The 19,974-nt window shown below is 41.9% G+C and overlaps 1 protein-coding gene across 1 annotated transcript in view; it reads left to right on the top strand.

Moving 5' to 3' along the window:
- Positions 1 to 18,139: 18,139 nt before the first annotated feature.
- LOC308285307 (protein NLRC3-like) overlaps positions 18,140 to 19,974 on the top strand; it is a gene marked incomplete at both ends in the record, with an annotated part of 57,283 nt that continues 55,448 nt past the window's right edge. The window contains one exon of the mRNA XM_080726022.1: positions 18,140 to 18,191. Within this exon, the coding sequence (XP_080582148.1) occupies positions 18,140 to 18,191 (52 nt within the window). The remainder of the gene's footprint in view (positions 18,192 to 19,974) is intronic.

The raw sequence follows: 19,974 nt of genomic DNA, 5'->3' as shown, positions 1-19,974 counted from the left end.
GAAGTCCGGATCCGGGTCACGGCAACAATGTAACGGAGGTGCACCGAACCTCCCCACCCGGCTTCGAACCCGGGTCTCCCGCGTGAAAGTCCAATATCTTAACCATTACTCCAAAGGGATTTAACTATGGAAAGAGGGCAGACTTTTGAGCCTTCAGGCTGGGGCTGCGACTCTCTCTGCCACACATAGTAAATTGCTCCCTGACGGTTGCAACTATAGAACATAAACACTATAACGAAACAGAGTATTCGCATGTTAAGTCACATGTACACATTACTAAAGCTCTGTTCAGATGGAAACTTCTATTGAAAATCTGTAAAATAATAATCTTTTTTACAGCTGAAATCACTGTTTGTGTGTGGCTGAAAGGGTTAACCCTAACCCTAACCCAAAACAAATAGCATTTGGAAAAAGATTCATATTTGTGTAGCCAGCACCGAAGTCACTTTATTTACACGTTATTTACGGCCAGGTTAGTGAATCAGGTCCTATAACACTATACAATATACATACTAAGGGCCCTGTTATAGCAACTAAACTTTTGATGTAACATTTTTGAACAAAGTGACTTTTTCAGTCACATGATAATTGTAATATTTTGTTTCCAGACGTTCTTACCACAGAGCAGAGTGTCCAACAGCCAGCTGTGTGTCTATGAAGAGTGACCGGTCTCTACCTACACCTCCAGACTTCAGTAATGAACCTGGACCTCCATCTAAAAAGTATGTATCTATACAATATACTAGGCCTGTCACGATTCACGAAAAAATCGATTTAAATCGATTTAATTCGGGGACGGTAAAAATCTGTCTTTTAAAAAACGAATCGCGATTCGACCAACAGAGGGCGCACTCGAGTTAAACTTCATTCCTTCTTCAACGTCTCTGCGTGTTCAACGTCTAACGTCAGGCAGCTACAGTAGGAAGGCTCACCCACTCACAGCTGCCAGCGTGCCTCCGTTCAGCTACAGAGCAGAGTTCCGCAATTTCGATTGACAAAGAGAGCAGTTAGTTGAGTGCTGTGTCATTACTTTGCTACTACAGAGCATAGCACTAATCAGTGCTAAGGGCTAACAACAACAATGCTACGTACAGATGCTTGTCTCTGCCACTGGTTACAATGTGGAAACAATGTTTCTAGTGAAAATAAGAATTGACACATTCAATATATAAGCAGGTGGAATGGTTGCGACCGTAGGTCGCACTTACTACAGAAAGCTCCACCAGGTGTCCGTGCGTCAGTCAGTCAGTCAGTCCGTCCGTCCGTCCGTCCGTCACACGTCAGACGTCACACTTTTGCCCTGCTCATATCTCCGCAACCGTTGCCCCGATCCATGCCAGATTTTGCACACACACTCCTTACCTGCCAAACTACAACCTCCAAGGACCCCCGGAGTTCCAGGGACCCCCAGGTCCCTGGGGGACCCCCAGGTGTAAAAAAAATACCAAATGTGCAAAAATGACCACCCCCACGGGGCTGCTCACGGGGAATTCCCGGGGACCACCCACTCCTGCTACTCCAGAACGGATGCAAAAGTGGTGGCGCCCCCAGTGGAGGACCCCCTCCACTGCAGCTCACATAAAATGCCCTAACTCGGCCTAGGAGCGTCCGGGAGAGCTGGGGCCGGTACCTATTCGTCCGCCAAGGCAACGCGGAGACCCCACCCCTCATTTCTCACATGGCCCTCTTCTAGCGAGACCTACGGTCGCTTATCTCCCGATTAGGGAGTCTTACTGGTAGACAAGAATTGACACATTCAATATATAAGCAGGTGGAATGGTGTGTTAGAAAGTCAGGGACTTTGAACAGTCTATCCACAATGAGACACTAGGTCTTGACTTTGATGAATTATTGATTTTGAAAAGAGGGTAAGAGTTGTTATTATGCCTTAGTTTGTGCCTGGTTTACAGTACAGTTGGCTTGCTATGTACCACAAAAAAATGCATTCTTTGATACAGTATTGAAAAGAGTGTAAGAGTGTTGTTTAAAAAAAGAACAGGATTTGACATTTAAGAATTGAACATCTAAATCATACAGGATTCCTTGTAAGAGAAGATAGTCAGGGGCCCCAGGGATATTTTGGTTCAGATTCTCGCAAATTCGCCAAATTTGGCACAGATCTTGTCCATAACATACTTAATCATTTTAAGATGGGTGCCAAGATGGGTGCCCCATGGTACTGCCATATTGCGCAATCCAATATGGCTGCCACCCAAAAAAAAAAGAAAAAAAAAAAGAAAAAAAAAACGAAAAGGTCTAGAATCATAAATGATACCACTTTTTAGGGGTTTTCTGCTTCGTAGAATCTGATTCTGGTGGTATTTCAATGATTTGAGGTCAAGATTACCCCTCAAGGTCAAGTTTACTCATCAAAGTTAGTATATAAAGGTAATATCGGGGTAAAATCCAGTATTTCTAGATTCTACCCCCCAAAAAGTTTTTTCTCATTATAAGCTATACTTGTATAATGTAGCAATGTTTCACAATTCAAAACACTGTTGTCAAAACAGTTGATAGTTTATTATAAACAATAAACTAATACAAACAATGTGTGCCAACAAAATCAAAAAGGAAAAAGAAAAAAAAATGTCTAGGGACACACAGCACAAAATGTCCAACTTCAACTGTAAGTTAACAACTGACAGTAGGGGACAATGTAATCAGAATAGTCTGTTTTTCCGTAAAACTTGATAAAATCAAAAAGTTAGATCATAATGTCATTCACATTCTTTATTGTGTCTGTTTATCTTCTATGACAAGTCCTTTCAATGGTATGCGCAGGCCAGCGCAGCAGCAGTTGGTTCGGCCAGGTCATTCCCGGCACACCGTGTAGCCTGGGCACAGTTCATGAGGTGTTCCATTGTCTGGGGTTCCCAACACGCACACGCATCGGAGGTTAAGTTCCATTTCTTCATGGAAGCCTTGCACCTTCCTTCACCGACGCGAAGTCGGTTCAGTGTCTTCCAGACAGCCCAAGGTTGGTCATGACCGGTGGCGAGGGATTTGTCTGGGGCGGGTGGGGTGGTCTCCAGCGGCACACTGGTGTCCAGGAAACTGCTCCTAGAATGGAGCCGTTTCTGGGCAGAAGATTATCTATGGAGTAGATGCTGGGTGACGATGGCTTGCTTTGTGCGTTCAACTTCTGTAGTGACTGTTCTGCGGAGGTCAGGGAGGGAGGATGCCAGAGAGGCCATAAAGGCAGTGTGTAGGAGTGGCTTTGAGGTGACCACTCACTATGCTGCAGGTCTCATTGAGGATAGGATCTTTCATCCACATGAAACACCTTGCAAGGTGTGGAGTTACTGGCTGTCATCTCCGTTATCAAGGCACCCACCTTCGCATTTGCAGAGGATTGTGCCTAGGACACCGATACGGTTGCATTTGCACCTTCCCATGCATCCCTTGAGGCAGCCGCAACGCACAAGAAGGTCACATGCTGCTCATGCATCACTAAGAGTGGTCCACAGTGGTTGCTATGTGCCAGTACCATCTTTGTGCCAGCCCCTCACACTGAAGTCAGGAATTTCCTGCTGGACCGAGGTTGCCTGATTCCAGTAGAAACTTGCCTGCAGTAGCGCTCGCTTGACCAGCGCAGCTTGGGTAGGTGGGATGGTTTCCAGTGACAGCTTAACTGGGTGTGACACAACTTCCCAGTTTCTCGGATGTGGCAAGAAGACAGCTTGGGCAGCCTGGAGAAGCATACCAGACCTCACCAACACACTAGTGGCTCTCAAACAAGGGGTGTGGTGCAGCTGGTGTATATGAGGCCAGACATCGCCTCTTCACCACTGGAAGTAAATCACTGGAAACCATCCCACCTACCCAAGCTGCACTGTTCCAGCATGTCAAGCAAGCGCTACTGCAGGCAAGTTTCTACTGGAATCAGGCAACCTCGGTCCAGCAGGAAATTCCTGACTTCAGTGAGTGGGGCTGGCACAAAGATGGCACTGGCACATGGCAACCACTGTGGACCACTCTTAGTGATGCATCAGCAGCATGTGACCTTCTTGTGCGCTGCGGCTGCCTCAAGGGATGCATGGGAAGGTGCAAATGCAACTGTATCGGTGTCCGATGCACAATCCTCTGCAAATGCGAAGGTGGGTGCCTTAATAACGGAGATGACAGCCAGTAACTCCACACCTTACAAGGTGTTTCATGTGGATGAAAGATCCTATCCTCAATGAGACCTGCAGCATAGTGAGTGGTCGCCTCAAAGCCACACCTACACACTGCCTTTATGGCCTCTCTGGCATCCTCCCCCCTGACCTCCGCAGAACAGTCACTACAGAAGTTGAACGCACAAAGCAGGCCATCGTCACCCAGCATCTACTCCATAGATACTCTTCTGCCCAGAAACGGCTCCATTCTAGGAGCAGTTTCCTGGACACCAGTGTGGCTCTGGAGACCACCCCACCCGCCCCAGACAAATGCCTCACCACTGGTCATGACCAACCTTGGGCTGTCTGGAAGACACTGAACCGACTTTGCGTCGGTGAAGGAAGGTGCAAGGCTTCCATGAAGGAATGGAACTTAACCTCTGATGCGTGTACGTGTGGGGAACCCCAGACAATGGAACACCTCATGAACTGTGCCCAGGCTACACGGTGTGCCGGGAATGACTTGGCCGAACCAACTGCTGCTGCACTGGCCTGCACATACCATTGAAAGGACTTGTCGTAGAAGATAGACACAATAAAGAATGTGAATGACATTGTGATCTAACTTTTGATTTTATCAAGTTTTACGGAAAAACAGACTATTCTGATTACATTGTCCCCTACTGTCAGTTGTTTACTTACAGTTGAAGTTGGACTTGTGGACATGTTGTGCTGTGTGTCCCTTGACATTTTTTTTTCTTTTTCGATTTTGTTGGCACATATCAGTTTTAATTGAAAATTGTTTGTATTAGTTTATTGTTTATAATAAACAATCAACAGTTTTGACAATATTGTTTTGAATTGTGAAACATTGCTACATTATACAAGTATAGCTTATAATGAAAAAAAAAACTTTTTTGGGGGTAGAATCTGGCATGGCGCACTAGAAATACTGGTTTCTACCCCGATATTACCTTTATATACTAACTTTGATGGGTAATCTTGACCTCAAATCATTGAAATAACACCAGAATCAGATTCTACGACCCAGAAAACCCCTAAAAAGTGGTATAATTTATGATTCTAGGCCTTTTTTTTTTTTTTTTTTCGGGTGGCAGCCATATTGGATTGCACAATATGGCAGTACCATGGGGCGCCCCTCTTGGCACCCATCTTGAAATGATTAAGTATGGTATGGACAACATACGTGCCAAATTTGGCGAATTTGCGAGAATCTGAACCAAACGGTCCTTTTATTGCCCTGGGGCCCCAGACTAAGACAAGTGAACTGAAATGTAATTGTTGTTTTTTGTCATTTGATAGTTCTACTGTATTGAAAAGAGCATAAGAGAACAGTATTGTTAAAAGAAAAGAAAATACTGGAATTGTAAGAATTGTGGATTTTTCGGGGGTAATTTTTCTGGAAAATAAATTTGTGTTGAAAAAATCGTGACATCGTGAATCGTGAACCTTGAATCGTGATTCGAATTGTATCGTGAGTTGAGTGAATCGTGACAGGCCTACAATATACACACTATAACACTATACAATATACACACTATAACACTATACAATGTACACACTATAACACTATACAATATACACACTATAACACTATACAATATACAAACTATAACACTATACAATATACACACTATATGCCCTATTACACTATTACACTTATTGCCCTATATTACACTATTGCACTTATTGCCCTAAAACACTTATTACACTATTACATGTATTGCCCTATTACACAATTATACTATTACACTTATTACACTATTACACTTATTTCCCTATTACACTATTACACTTATTGGCCTATTACACTATGACACTATTACACTTATTACACTATGAGACTACGACACTTATACACTTATTGCCCTATTAAACGTATTACACTACTAGTAAGACACCTCAGGGCCAGTGATGTATATCAGTTGCACCAGACCCCTGCATGACAGTCAACAATGTGATGTCAGAACATGTTCATAAGTGTGACACTCATAAGCTCATGAGTGTGACGGGAAAACAAGTGTGACGGCCAACTGCTTCACGTTTCTATAGTAAATTGTTCCCTGACGGTCGCAACTATAGAACATAAACACTATAACAAACAGAGTATTCGCATGTTAAAGGACAACATTGTTTTTTTACAACAAGGGTTCATAGTTTAGATTGTAATTAGAGAAAAGAAAAAGTGAGTGTTAAAAGGATCCCTGGCTAATATGACAAATAGGCCTTAATACATTATAATTGTCCTCTATAACTACAATATAAAATTAAAAACACCTTAAATATTGTATTTCTCCTAGAAATAGCTAATCTTTCACTCAATAGGGGAAATGCCTGTCGCAAGTTGATGATGTCATAAATGTCATGTGTGGTCTATCCCTATGGAATTTATGGCATGCATGTGCAAAAAGAAAAACACAAACACATTTGAAATATTGATTTGATGCTCATATTAACCATAGGAAGTATTATGTTTGTTTTTATTTGCACATGCATGCCATAAATAGATCACACATGACATTTATGACATCATCAATTGCGACAGGCATTTCCCCTGTTGAGTGAAAGATTAACTATTTCTAGAAGAAATAAAATAATTAAGGTGTTTTTAATGTTATATTGTAGTTATAGAGGACAATTATAATGTATTAAGGCATATTTGTCGTATTAGCCAGGGATCCCTTTAAAATGTTTTCATTTGCTTCGTTTCCTATTTCCTATTGTTTATCGCTTTTACCGTGCTAAAATGTGGGGCATGCGTATGCATGGGGGCATGCGTACAAGTGGCTAAATATGTATTTTTAGACAATGTAAATAGCAATAAAAAACTGCTTGCTTATTGTAACACTTCTAGCCCCCATGAGTTACATCCAACCATGAAAGGTTGCGTTTTATCTTGGGAATGGGCTTATTCTTTATTCTGTGTAAAATGACATATTTAGCCACTGGTACGCATGCCCCCAACCACTGAAATAAGAATCTCAAAAACAATAGAAAGAAGTAAATTAAATAGTTTTTAACACTCATCTTTTATATTCTTTAATTACAATCTAAAATATGAACCCTGAATTTTCTTTTCTAGTTCAATATTGTGGCCCTCGGCTTGGTACCCTAGACATAATTCAATGTTGTGGCCCTCGGCTTGGTACCCTAGACATATTTCAATGTTGTGGCCCTCGGCTTGGTACCCTAGACATAATTCGGCCCTTGGGGAAAACTAATTGGGGAACCCTGCTGTATACAGTATACACACATGAAAAGAGGAATTCATATTTTGCACTTAACCCTGCAAGGCCCAGCGTTGCTTTTTGGCAACATTTTTTAAATCATTTTTTAAAAAATGTTATAATTAGTTTTCCTGTTCTTTTTTCACATTAACATCATCATTAAGTGTGCCTGCCATGCAATGCAATGGCAAAACACTTATTGTAATCCGCCATACTTAAGTAAGTCGGTCGGTCGGTCGGTAATGTTCTTGCAAATTTCTGCACGTAATAACTGCCGCACAATTTACGCCACCCACGCAATATATACATCAAAACGTGCGGCTCGGCCGGGAATAGGTTGCTATTACTTTTCTTTCCGATCCGCGTTACCATGGCGACGTAATTCGCAAAAAACGACGCCCAAAAACCCCCATTGACTTTGAATTGGGGACTCTGAAAAAACCCCAGAAACTTTGGGCCAACATTACTCTGACATACTTTTGCCTAGCAACGTCACAAAATGCACACACAACTTTGGTCTTTTTCCAGCCAATAGGGATGAGCTGTAATTGAATAAGCCCCGCCCCCTCTGTAACAGGAAGTGCTCCTCACCAAACAGGAAGTGACCCTTCATCTCGTGAACCGTTTGTCGTACAGATGCGTGGTTGGCGTCAAATGACTTGATTAAGAGTCCTTAACCTTAATTGGGGCCCATTTCGCCAAACAGGAAGTGCCCCTCACAAAACAGGAAGTGACCCTATATATCGTGAACCGTGTGTCGTACAGACACGTGGTTGGCATCAAATGACTTGATTAAGAGTCCTTAACCTTAATTGGGGCCTATTTCGCCAAACAGGAAGTGTCCCTCACCAAACAGGAAGTGACCCTTTATCTCGTGAACCGTTTGTCGTACAGACGCGTGGGTGGCACCATATGACTTGATTAAGAGTCCTTAACCTTAATCGGGGCCTATTTCACCAAACAGGAAGTGCCCCTCACCAAACAGGAAGTGACCCTTGATCTCGTGAACCGTTTGTTGTACCGACATGTGGGTGGTGTCATATGAAAAACGATAATGTTAAAGCTTATGCAAAAAAGGTTAATGTTAAAAAATTAAACGCTAATGCTAACACCAACCGCTACACAAGGTTGCACAGACTTAGCGAGCTGCAGGCACACTTAAAATGTATTTTCTAGTTAAATCCTATTGTTTAGTATTACAATGCCATTGGCCACGATATTTGCATATAAATACGCCCCACAGAGGCTGACATTCACACTTCCCAGAGAAGTTGAAATTCCAGCGTCTGGACGAACAAATCTCACTTTTTAACTGAAGCTATTCCTCACAAAAAGTAAAGTAAAATGCCTGTAATATTGTTTTTCGTGATCATTAGAATGTCTAGAACATGTACATGTGTTATTATTGTGAAAAATATCCCCAAAATGCAAATTTGAGCATGATTTATGATTTATGATTTAGGGCTATAAAACCTTACAAAAACATTATTAATTTTTTAACATTACATTTTCCTGTGATTAGGACTACTACAACACCATCTGATTTTTTTTTTTTTTTTTTTTTTCATTTTCTTTTTGCCAGTAGAAATTAATTCGTTGTTAAACATTAACAGTTTGTTTGCTAAATCTGAACAAATCAAGCAAATGTTTCTCGGAGGTAAGGTCCATTTTCTAACCCTCTCAGAGACCAAACTTGATGACTCTATATCTGACTCTGAGATCGAAATTGACAACTACTCGTCATTATAAATGATAGAAACAGATTTGGTGGTGGTGTATGCATGTTTGTTCATAACAGTATTAAGTTTATCCCCCGCCCTGACCTACAACACAGCTCTCTAGAAACTGTATGGGTGGAAGTGATTCTTAAGAAAGCTAAAAACATACTAATCGGTGCCATTAATAGACCACCTGACCAAAATGATTTCTGTGAGTTACTGGAGGAGAGCCTAGCACCAGTGGACAATGTTGAAAAATACATTATTGGGGATTGGAACATAGACATGCTTCGTAAAGAAGCTCCTCTCTTTAAAAAGTTCAATAAACTATGTAATCAACAGGGTTTCACTCAGCTCATCACCAAGCCAACTAGGGTTACAGATAACTCTCAAACCACCATAGATCTCATTGTAACCACAGACAAATCTAAAGTCACCGCGAGTGGGACTATTGAATGTGGTGGTCTAAGCGATCATGATATAATTTACTGCACCCGTAAAATACATAAGTCCAAAGCTGACGGCCACAAAACAGTTGAAGCTAGAAACCGCAAAACCTACTCTAGCGAAGCCTTTAATCTCAAACTGAAGAAATCAGAGTGGTCCCCAGTACTAGCTAGCACTCAGGTCGATGAAGCCTGGCTGGGCTTTAAATCCGTTTTCAACACTACCCTAGACGAAGTGGCTCCTTTGCGTAGGGTCAGGGTTAAAGCCCCTTCACAGCCATGGTGGAATTCGGATATATGTGAATCAATAAAACTCAGAGACAAAAAATACTCTGAGAAGCGCAAATGTAATAACAAACTAGAAAAGAAAATTTCTAAGAAATTTTAAGTGTGCCTGCAGCTCGCTAAGTCTGTGCAACCTTGTGTAGCGGTTGGTGTTAGCATTCGCGTTTAATTTTTTAACATTAACATTTTTTGCATAAGCTTTAACATTATTGTTTTTCATATGACACCACCCACATGTCGGTACGACAAATGGTTCACGAGATCAAGGGTCACTTCCTGTTTGGTGAGGGGCACTTCCTGTTTGGTGAAATAGGCCCCGATTAAGGTTAAGGACTCTTAATCAAGTCATATGGCCCCACCCACACGTCTGTACGACAAACGGTTCACAAGATAAAGGGTCACTTCCTGTTTGGTGAGGGGCACTTCCTGTTTGGCGAAATAGGCCCCAATTAAGGTTAAGGACTCTTAATCAAGTCATTTGACGCCAACCACGCGTCTGTACGACAAACGGTTCACGAGATATAGGGTCACTTCATGTTTGGTGAGGGGCACTTCCTGTTTGGCAAAATAGGCCCCAATTAAGGTTAAGGACTCTTAATCAAGTCATTTGACGCCAACCACGCGTCTGTACGACAAATGGTTCAAGAGATATAGGGTCACTTCCTGTTTGGTGAGGGGCACTTCCTGTTTGGCGAAATGGGCCCCAATTAAGGTTATGGACTCTTAATCAAGTCATTTGACGCCAACCACGCGTCTGTATGACAAACGGTTCACGAGATATAGGGTCACTTCCTGTTTGGTGAGGGGCACTTCCTGTTTGGCAAGATAGGCCCCAATTAAGGTTAAGGACTCTTAATCAAGTCATTTGACGCCACCCATGCGTCTGTACGACAAACGGATCACGAGATGAAGGGTCACTTCCTGTTTGGTGAGGGGCACTTCCTGTTTGGCGAAATATGCCCGAATTAAGGTTAAGGACTCTTAATCAAGTCATTTGACGCCACCCACGCGTCTGTACAACAAACGGTTCACGAGATGAAGGGTCACTTCCTGTTTGGTGAGGGGCACTTCCTGTTTGGCGAAATGGGCCCCAATTAAGGTTAAGGACTCTTAATCAAGTCATTTGACGCCAACCACACGCCTGTACGACAAACGGTTCACGAGATGAAGGGTCACTTCCTGTTTGGCAAAGGGCACTTCCTGTTACAGAGGGGGCGGGGCTTAATCAAATACAGCCCTTCCCTATTGGCCGGAAAAAGACCAAAGTTGTGTATGCATTATAAAGTTTAAGTGACGTTGCTAGGCAAAAGTATGGCAGAGTTATGTGGTGCCAAAGTTTCTGGTTTTTTTTTCGGAGTCCCCCATTCAAAGTCAATGGGGGTTTTTGCGCGTAGTTTTTTACGAATTACGTTGCCATGGTAACGCGGATCGGAAAGAAAAGTAATAGCACACCATTCCCGGCCGAGCCGCACATTTTGATGTATATATTGCGGGGGTGGCGTAAATCGTGCGGCAGTTATTACGTGCCGAAATTTCCCCCATTCTAATTCAATGGGGTTTTTTGGCGTAGTTTTTGGCGAATTACGTCTCAATGGTAACGCGAATCGGAAAGAAAAGTAATAGCACCCCATTCCCGGCCGAGCCGCACGTTTTGATGTATATATTGCGGCGGTGGCGTAAATCGTTCGGCAGTTATCACATGCCGAAATTTGCAAGAACATTAATTACTGACTGACTGACTTAAGTATGGCGGATTACAATAAACACTTAACTAAAAAAAGGCCCCAATAAACACCTTACAGTTTACAGTTTACAGTTTAGGCATTTAGCAGACGCTTTTAATCCAAAGCGACTTACAATAAGCAGATAACATCACAATAATAAACAAGATAATATGTCCGTACATCATCAACAATATAACAAAAACACAGTATAATCAAAGTTCTAAAAAACCTAAAAACAAAACAAATGCTAACTAGCTTCATGTATGGTCATTGATTTTTCTGTAGTGCTAAGGGTTTAGGTGGAGTCTGAAAAGGTGAGTCTTCAGTCCACGGCGAAAGCTAGCGAGTGAGTCCGTTGTTCTAAGTGCGACAGGGAGTTTATTCCACAACTTGGGGGCCAGGAGTTTTTAGCGAGGGTTCTGTCAGCATCCCTGTGTTGGCTGATCTAAGTGAACGGGTGGGGGTGAAGCCAAACTCCAAATAGTCAGTTTAGAGGCTAATAAACTGAGAAACCGGACAAAAAGAAAACTACTTGGATGAGAAAGTCAAGGAAAACATCCACAAACCACGAGACCTATGGAAGCTATTTAAAACCCAGCTAGGCTGTGGCGCTAAACTTAGATCCATAAGCCAGCAACATATCCATCCAAACTCCCATCACCCTCCTCACTGACAGTCTTGATGTAGCCAAAAACTTCAACATCTACTTCACCTCCATGGCCAAAAATCTGGTCAATAAACTGCCCGCTGGGCTGTTTGGTGTTAGGCACATCTTGAAATTCTACAGGAACCTTGGGGTATGCAAAGACAACTTTAAACTTGCCACGGTGACAACTGATGAAGTGTTTAAAAAACTGCGCACCCTATCTCAATACAAGGCCGCTGGCCATGACAAAATCGGCCCAAATTTCTCATAGACTCAGCTGCCACCATTGCCCCAATCATTACCCACATTATTAATCTATCTATCAAGCAGGGTTGTGTCCCCCAGGACTTCAAATTAGCTAAGGTAACCCCCCTGCACAAAAAAGGCAGTAAACTTGACCCTGGTAACTACAGGCCAATCTCAATCCTTAGTTCCATCTCTAAGGTAATGGAAAAAATTGTCTATGAACAGGTAGGTAAATATCTTGAAGAGAATAAACTGATCTACGAGTTCCAGTCTGGATTCAGAGAGTCCCATTCCACAGATACATGCCTCATATATTTGATTGATTACATCAAACGTGAAATTCACGATGGCAAATATTGCGGCATGGTCATGCTGGACCTCCAGATCATTCTATTCTAATTGAAAAACTCAAAGCTATTGGTCTTGACAGCACAGCAGTGAGATGGATGCACTCTTACTTGGTGGGGAGGGAACAGATGGTGGAAGTCAACGGAACCCTGTCCCCCCCCCCCTCCCTGTAAATTGTGGAATACCTCAAGGGAGTATACTAGGACCGCTGTTGTTCTTAATATATGTGAACGAGATGTCATCTGCTTGTGACTGCAATCTGTTTCTGTTCGCGGATGACTCGGCTCTCCTAGTCTCAGGCAGAGACATATTGCAGGTTGAAAAGGCCCTTAACTGTGAAATAAACATGATCTGCACCTGGCTCAATGACAACAGACTCTCAATTCACCTAGGTAAAACTGAATGTATCCTCTTTGGATCTAGTCAGAAACTTAGCCTAGTTGAGAACTTCACAATTAAAGTAGGTGACACTGTGATTGAAAGAAAAAAACACATCTGCTACCTGGGTTGCATCCTGGAGGCTAACCTATCCAGTGAAAACTGGATGACTACCAAGGTAATCAAAAAAGTCAACCAACGAATTTGTTTCTGCAAAGGGTTGCCCCGCTGATCAATATTAAATCTCGAAAGACACTAGGAGGTGCTCTTATTGGGCCCCTCATTGATTACGGAGTCCTTGTCTGGTATTGCGACGCCCCAGCTGCCTTAAAGTTAAAGCTCCAAACAGCCCAGAACAAACTAATTAGGGTTGTGCTTGGTCTTCCACCTCAGACCCACCTTACCGATCATCACCACAAAAGAGTGGGGTGGCTCAAAGTAGCTGACAGAGTACAGCATCTTGCAATGGGCCTGGTGTACAAGATTCACTACACCTCCAAGATACCCATGTACCTGGCAAACTACTTCTTAAAGGTCAAGGATGTTCACGATCACAACACACACCAGAGGCATCTCCACTAATCATCATCAACGTAGATTTAACACTAAACAAGGCGCTAACTCGTTCTCCTGCTATACCATCAACATGTGGAACGCCCTTCCACAAGCCTTAAAGGAGAGCAAATCCCTAGCCTCCTTCAAAATTGGTGTGAAAAGTCACCTTCAGACAGCTGCTACCCGCCGTTCTGCCTTTGTATTTGATGTTATGCTTTTGAAACTGATATTATCCTAGATAAAGTACTATGTTCTATCCGTCTGTCTTTCAATGTTATATGAGATACTTAAAGTGTGGTTCCTGTGGAAATAAGCCTCGGCTTTCTAGGATCTCCTTTTAGTTGACCTTGTACCAGTGATTTGTACTGTCATGAAACTGTACTTTTTTCTATTGCAAACTTCTAATACATTTTTCAATCAATCAAAAAACACTACAACATGACAATCTGTTCTTGTGCTAAGTTACATGTGCTGATGTGCATATATAAAAAGACTAACAGTCAAGAGTCAGTCCTCCTTGTCCATTGCTTACCTATCCACCTGTTTCCGTGAGAATTTACTGTAGAATTATTTGCGGGACACTTCCAGTTAACAGCAGACATACAAGCTCACATCGCGTCGCAGACGCAACGGCTGTGAGCTTGTAGATCACACTCGGCTGCGACGCCGGAAATGCCGCTCCCTTCTGCGCAATGCACGATGGGATGTTGGAAACTTGTGGATAGATTATACTATGTGCTGTTCAGTGGTGAAGCTGTACTACTATACATGGCTGTCTTTCTGTCTGTACATGTATCTGAATCTGTCTGGAGAACTGTTATGTACATGAACATGAAACCCCCCTTCCTTCAGTAATGACCTGGACCTCCAGATACACAGTATGAATCCTCATATACAATACAGGCAGGTGCACACATAGACATCATGATGATTCTATGATTCCAGAAGTCACCACAGAGCAGAGTCTCCAACAGCCAGCTGTGTGAGTGACCGGTCTATGGAAAATCCTCCTGTCTTCAGTGAACCTGGACCTCCACACACACAGTATGTCAATCCTCCTACATATTATACACAACACTATACACTAGTAGTGTAATGATATTGTAACTAGGGGTGGGACGATATTGGTATCTCACGATACGATATCTATCACGATATTAGGCTCTCGATAACAATATTATCACGGTATTCGATATATTGCGGTATTCGATATATTGCAAGAAATGTCATCAATGATATATCACGATATCTGTAACTGAAAATGAAAAAAATAAGTATAAAGGCAAAAATCTGGAATTACACATTTATTCCATAATCGTACACATTATTGTACCAACAAACATATGTCAGTGCATCTTGCCTCCTTACATCTTGCCTCCTTACAGAGTCAACAGAACCCTAAACAAACACTGACTGCAACATTGCAACTTGCCCACAATTTGTCTGTCCATAACAAACAATGCGTACTATCCATAACTAAAAATGTAGTAACAATGTAATTGAAAAGAAACATAAAATAAGATGGACAGAAAGCGCTGAGCAATGAGCATAGCATACTGTAAACCTGGACAGATTTCAATGCTTAGCAGGCAAGGATCACACATTGTTTTAAATGTGGGCCTATTGTAGTTCTTCACATCAAGATGAAAGATAATAAGTAAAGATTATCAAGTAACATCAGTAACTTCTTTTAAACTTTTAGTTATTTACAGTCTTCAGTGCAAGATAAGAACAAAGATAAGAGAAAAATATATAAATAATAAACTTGACACTAAAAAGTGCTGGCAATTAAATGCCAAGTTAACCTGGACACAGTGCTTTCTGAACAGTAGCACTATCAACTGTTTATGTAAACCTGGACTGGACCCATTTCAGTGCTTTGCAAGTATTTTCAACACCTTGCTCTACGTAAACTTGGATCCATCTCAGTTCTTATTGCAAGTAAAGTATAACAATAAAGAAACAAGAATACAATTAAATGAAAGTCTGAGGACATACTAAACCAGACCTCCCTTTTGTCTAACCTGCACACATTAAGCCAAATTCCTTATTTTTTAATGACAATCTTTTTTTTAAGGAACACCAGCTGATCAGTGTGCTCAGGAGTGATTGCACTCCTCTTAGCGGTGATGATGTCACCAGCAGTGGAAAATACTCTCTCCGATGGAACGCTAGTTCCAGGGACACACAGATACCTTTTGGCCATCTTTGCCAGGAGTGGGTACCTGTGTGCCTCCTTTCTCCACCAAGCAAACGGATCACCATCCAGTTCGAGGGATTTAGCTTCCCTGTACAGCTTGACCTCCTCTTCAGCAGTGGCTGTAGGTGTCAACCTGGAGGGGGGAGAACTGACAGTCTTGAAAGTTTTTCCAAGAAGGCGATCTAGCGCAGATTGCTTCTTTGGTGGTGGTGGCGCATCCTCCTCCATAGCAGAAGCACTCCCCTCAGCAGCAGCACTGCCCACAGCAGCAGCAGAAGCACTCCCCTCAGCCGCAGCAGTCACCTCCGAGTCTGCACATCCTCGCTCGCGTTCTGCATCCTCCTCCTGTAAGACAAAAAAACATTGGCACAGAGTGGCACACCTTCATTATTACTGTATATCACACAATGAAAACATCATCACATAAAATCAAACATTTTTTATTAATTTTCAAATATTGTATTGGATGTATATCCAACAGTAGTTGGTTTAATGGCACAATACAATTTAAATGACCTGCTGTTTAGTGTTGCCACTGTTGTAATTACCATAATGGCAGCAGCCTTTGACACCACCATGGCATAGGTCTCCTCCACCTCTCGAGGTGGCAAGAAAGGCATATCCTTGAACCTGGGGTCTAAGGCACTTGCCACGTAGAGGAAGCTTTTGTCCCTGGCAGACGTGTAGCGCTTTGCTAGATCTCCATGGATGGCATTCTTCAGCCCTCTGACAACAGGGGGATCCGCACCAGAGCTGGCCATGTCACTCCGCAGTTCAGAAGAGGAGCGATGATGGAGACTGTGGCGCTCTTCTCCTCACACATACTGTTGGTTGCCACCAGCATTGGCTCCAGGGCTTCAACAACTGCTTCAGCATTGCTCAGGTCTCCTTCAGTCAGGTTGCAGACGTCAGTAGCATTCTTTCTGACCTTTAAAGAAAGAACAGGACAGAGCAGAACAGAATAGAACTTCCATTAAAACCATTGTTAATAAAAATAAAGAACAGGACAGAACCCAATGGAACCTCCTTTAAAACCATTGTTAAAGAAAAATAAAATACAGTATTAACATTTTATTATGTATTCTAAATTCATGTAAATTAGTATGTATACATATAGTAGGCTGTTACTATTTATTTATTTATCTATTTATTAATATGTTAGGCTGTAACCTAATTATCACAATGTTCTAAACAACAAACATCACACATTATGGATGATTCATACAATTCATTCACAATATAGAATTAAGCAACTTACCTCTGGAGACAAGAGGGCAGCAGTGACAGCAGGCTGTTGCTCAAGGAACCTCTGGAGCATCTCATAGGCACTGTTCCAGCGGACAACAACATCAGTGATGAGCTTGTTGTGTTTAAGGCCAAGACAGGTCTGGTTCTTCTTCAGGGCTGCAGCTGATTGATTGAATACTGTATTAGTACTAGTTTGCATAGGAAAATACCTGACAGTACAGTTCAGTAAAGCCCTGCTTCATCACACAAGACTGTCACACAAAACTAGTGAAAATAGCAGATCTACAAGCACACAACACCTCCTTTTTTTCCATTTTTAAAATGATAAAATACAAAACGTTTTTTATACATACATAAAATGATAGACATAGTGTGCCACTCCACTCGTAAGTATGCAGTATTACTTTATTTTGTGTATTTATTCGTTATGTAAATTGTGTCTGAATAATAAGGATTGAGCTGCGAGGCAGCCAGACAAAATAAAATCATTCATTCATTCATTCATTCATACAATATTAAGAAAAATGTTAAATATATTAGGCCTTTTTTACCTGCTGGGGGGCTTCTGTGGAAGAAGGCTGTAATCCTCCGAACTTTCCCAAGCAGTTGAGCAATGTTAGGCAGCTTTAGGGCACGCTGGACGGCAAGATTCAACACATGAGCAAAGCACCGAATGTGTTGATAACCAGTAATCTCAACTGCGAGGCACATATTTGACGCGTTGTCGGTAACCACGGCTGGGTCTTTGTCTGTGAGCTTCCATTCTTCTGTAGCCTTCTTTAGCTCTCTTGCCAAGTTGACGCCAGAATGAGACTCGTCCATCTCCCGAGTTTGAAGGACGTAGTTTTGTAGCTGCCAGTCCACATCAATAAAGTGACCAGTAAGGGTTAGAAAAGACTCAGTGGCTCTTGAAGTCCAACCATCGCAGGTTAGTGAAACTCGCTCAGCAGACGTCATTTCTTCTTCCACCTTTGCTTTGGTTTCTGCATACAATGCGGGGATGACGGTTTCAGTGAAGTGTCTACGAGACGGGATCTCATATCTTGGCTCGAGTACCTTCATCATGTTGACAAAACCGTCGCATTCCACGACACTGTACGGACGTAGGTCCTTACAGATGAACACGCCGATAGCTCTGGTTATATCTTGATGCCTTGGAGACCCAAAGGGGAGCTTTGCTTTCGCTTTAAAAGAGTCAGTGATCGTAGGCTCATTTGGGCTAACTATTTTGACCCCCGTCGCTAGATCGGGATGATGATGGTCAAGGTGGCTCTGCAGATTCGAAGTGTTGCTGGTGTATTTTACCTTGTGATGGCAGTTCTTGCAGATTGCATGTGTTTTGTCCAGTGTTCCGTCATCATTCTCATAAAAGCCAAAGTGGGTCCAGACTTTACTATGGAACTTTGCCGGTGGATCTTTTATTTGCCTCTCCCTCTCGCTGTTCGCCGCCATTCTGTGTGTGTGTTCGCTCGTTCATTCAGTTAGCTTGCTACTAGTAGCCTACTACTACCACGCTGTTGTGTTTACTGTTCACCAAGGCAGAAGCTGTAGTAGACTGTGTACTTCCGCCCGGCCGATTTGAGCCTTGTTTATTTGATTAGCGCCACCGGAGGACCAGCAGCAGCAAAGTACTGCACTCTGTGGCAACCAGGCGAATTCATAGAGCTCATGGACGTTCTAATAAATTATCGATATTTGCCCGGCATGTTACCGATAATTATCGCGGGCGATAATACCGCGGTATATCGAAATATCGATATTTTGTCCCAGGCCTAATTGTAACTGAATCGAAAAATCTTTTTTAATTTGCAATGTTCTACTATATCGTTTGCAAAAGCAAACTATCGTACCGTTTTGACTTTGTATCGTATCGTATCGTTTTAAAATGCGGTAATCGGTATCGAATCGTGTTGCAATACAAATAATTGATTGTATGGAAAGTAAGTATTTGTGCCTTGTATTTGGCAATTTTAAGAGGGAATTTAGAAAGAGGGATCTAATTACCTTTCCATTCCATATAGCTAGGCCTACTCTTGGTCTATCGATAAATGTGTGTAGGCTAATCTCTGTGTTTGTGTCAAGGTGAGTTTGTCCATATGTGTTGAAATATAATGTCCATGTATTTGCAAGAGAATCATAGCGTTTCCATAATAATAGATTTTGTACACGTTTTACACAGATTTCATTTCTTTGCTAAATAGTTACTATATCGCTTTTAAATCATTGAATCAAATCGTATCGTATTGCCACGAATGAACCAATATCGTTCATGTATCGCATCGTTAACCATGTATTGTGACGCGTATCGTATCGCTGTTAAAATGTATCGTTACACCCTTACTATACACTATACACATCAATGTGATGTCATGCTAAGTTACAGCCAGTCTACTGAGCTTGATTCAGCCTCATGGTGGCGCTATACCATCTCACCTCACATTTTATTAGGTCTATAGAACACTATATACTGTATATACAACAACACTAACTATTAGGTCTAGTCTATAAGAACACTATATACTGTATATACAACACTAACTATTAGGTCTAGTCTATAAGAACACTATATACTGTATATACAACTCTAACTATTAGGTCTATAGAACACTATATACTGTATATACAACACTAACTATTAGGTCTATACGTCTATAGAACACTATATACTGTATATACAACACTAACTATTAGGTCTATAAGTCTATAGAACACTATATACTGTATATACAACACTAACTATTAGGTTTATAGAACACTATATACTGTATAACACTAACTATTAGGGGTCTATAGAACACTATATACTGTATATACAACACTAACTATTAGGTCTAT

Source organism: Nannobrachium achirus, assembly GCF_963921795.1.
Source record: "Nannobrachium achirus genome assembly, chromosome: 5".
In the NCBI taxonomy this organism is placed as follows: domain Eukaryota; kingdom Metazoa; phylum Chordata; class Actinopteri; order Myctophiformes; family Myctophidae; genus Nannobrachium; species Nannobrachium achirus.
This window is presented reverse-complemented; position numbering and strand designations above follow the sequence as displayed.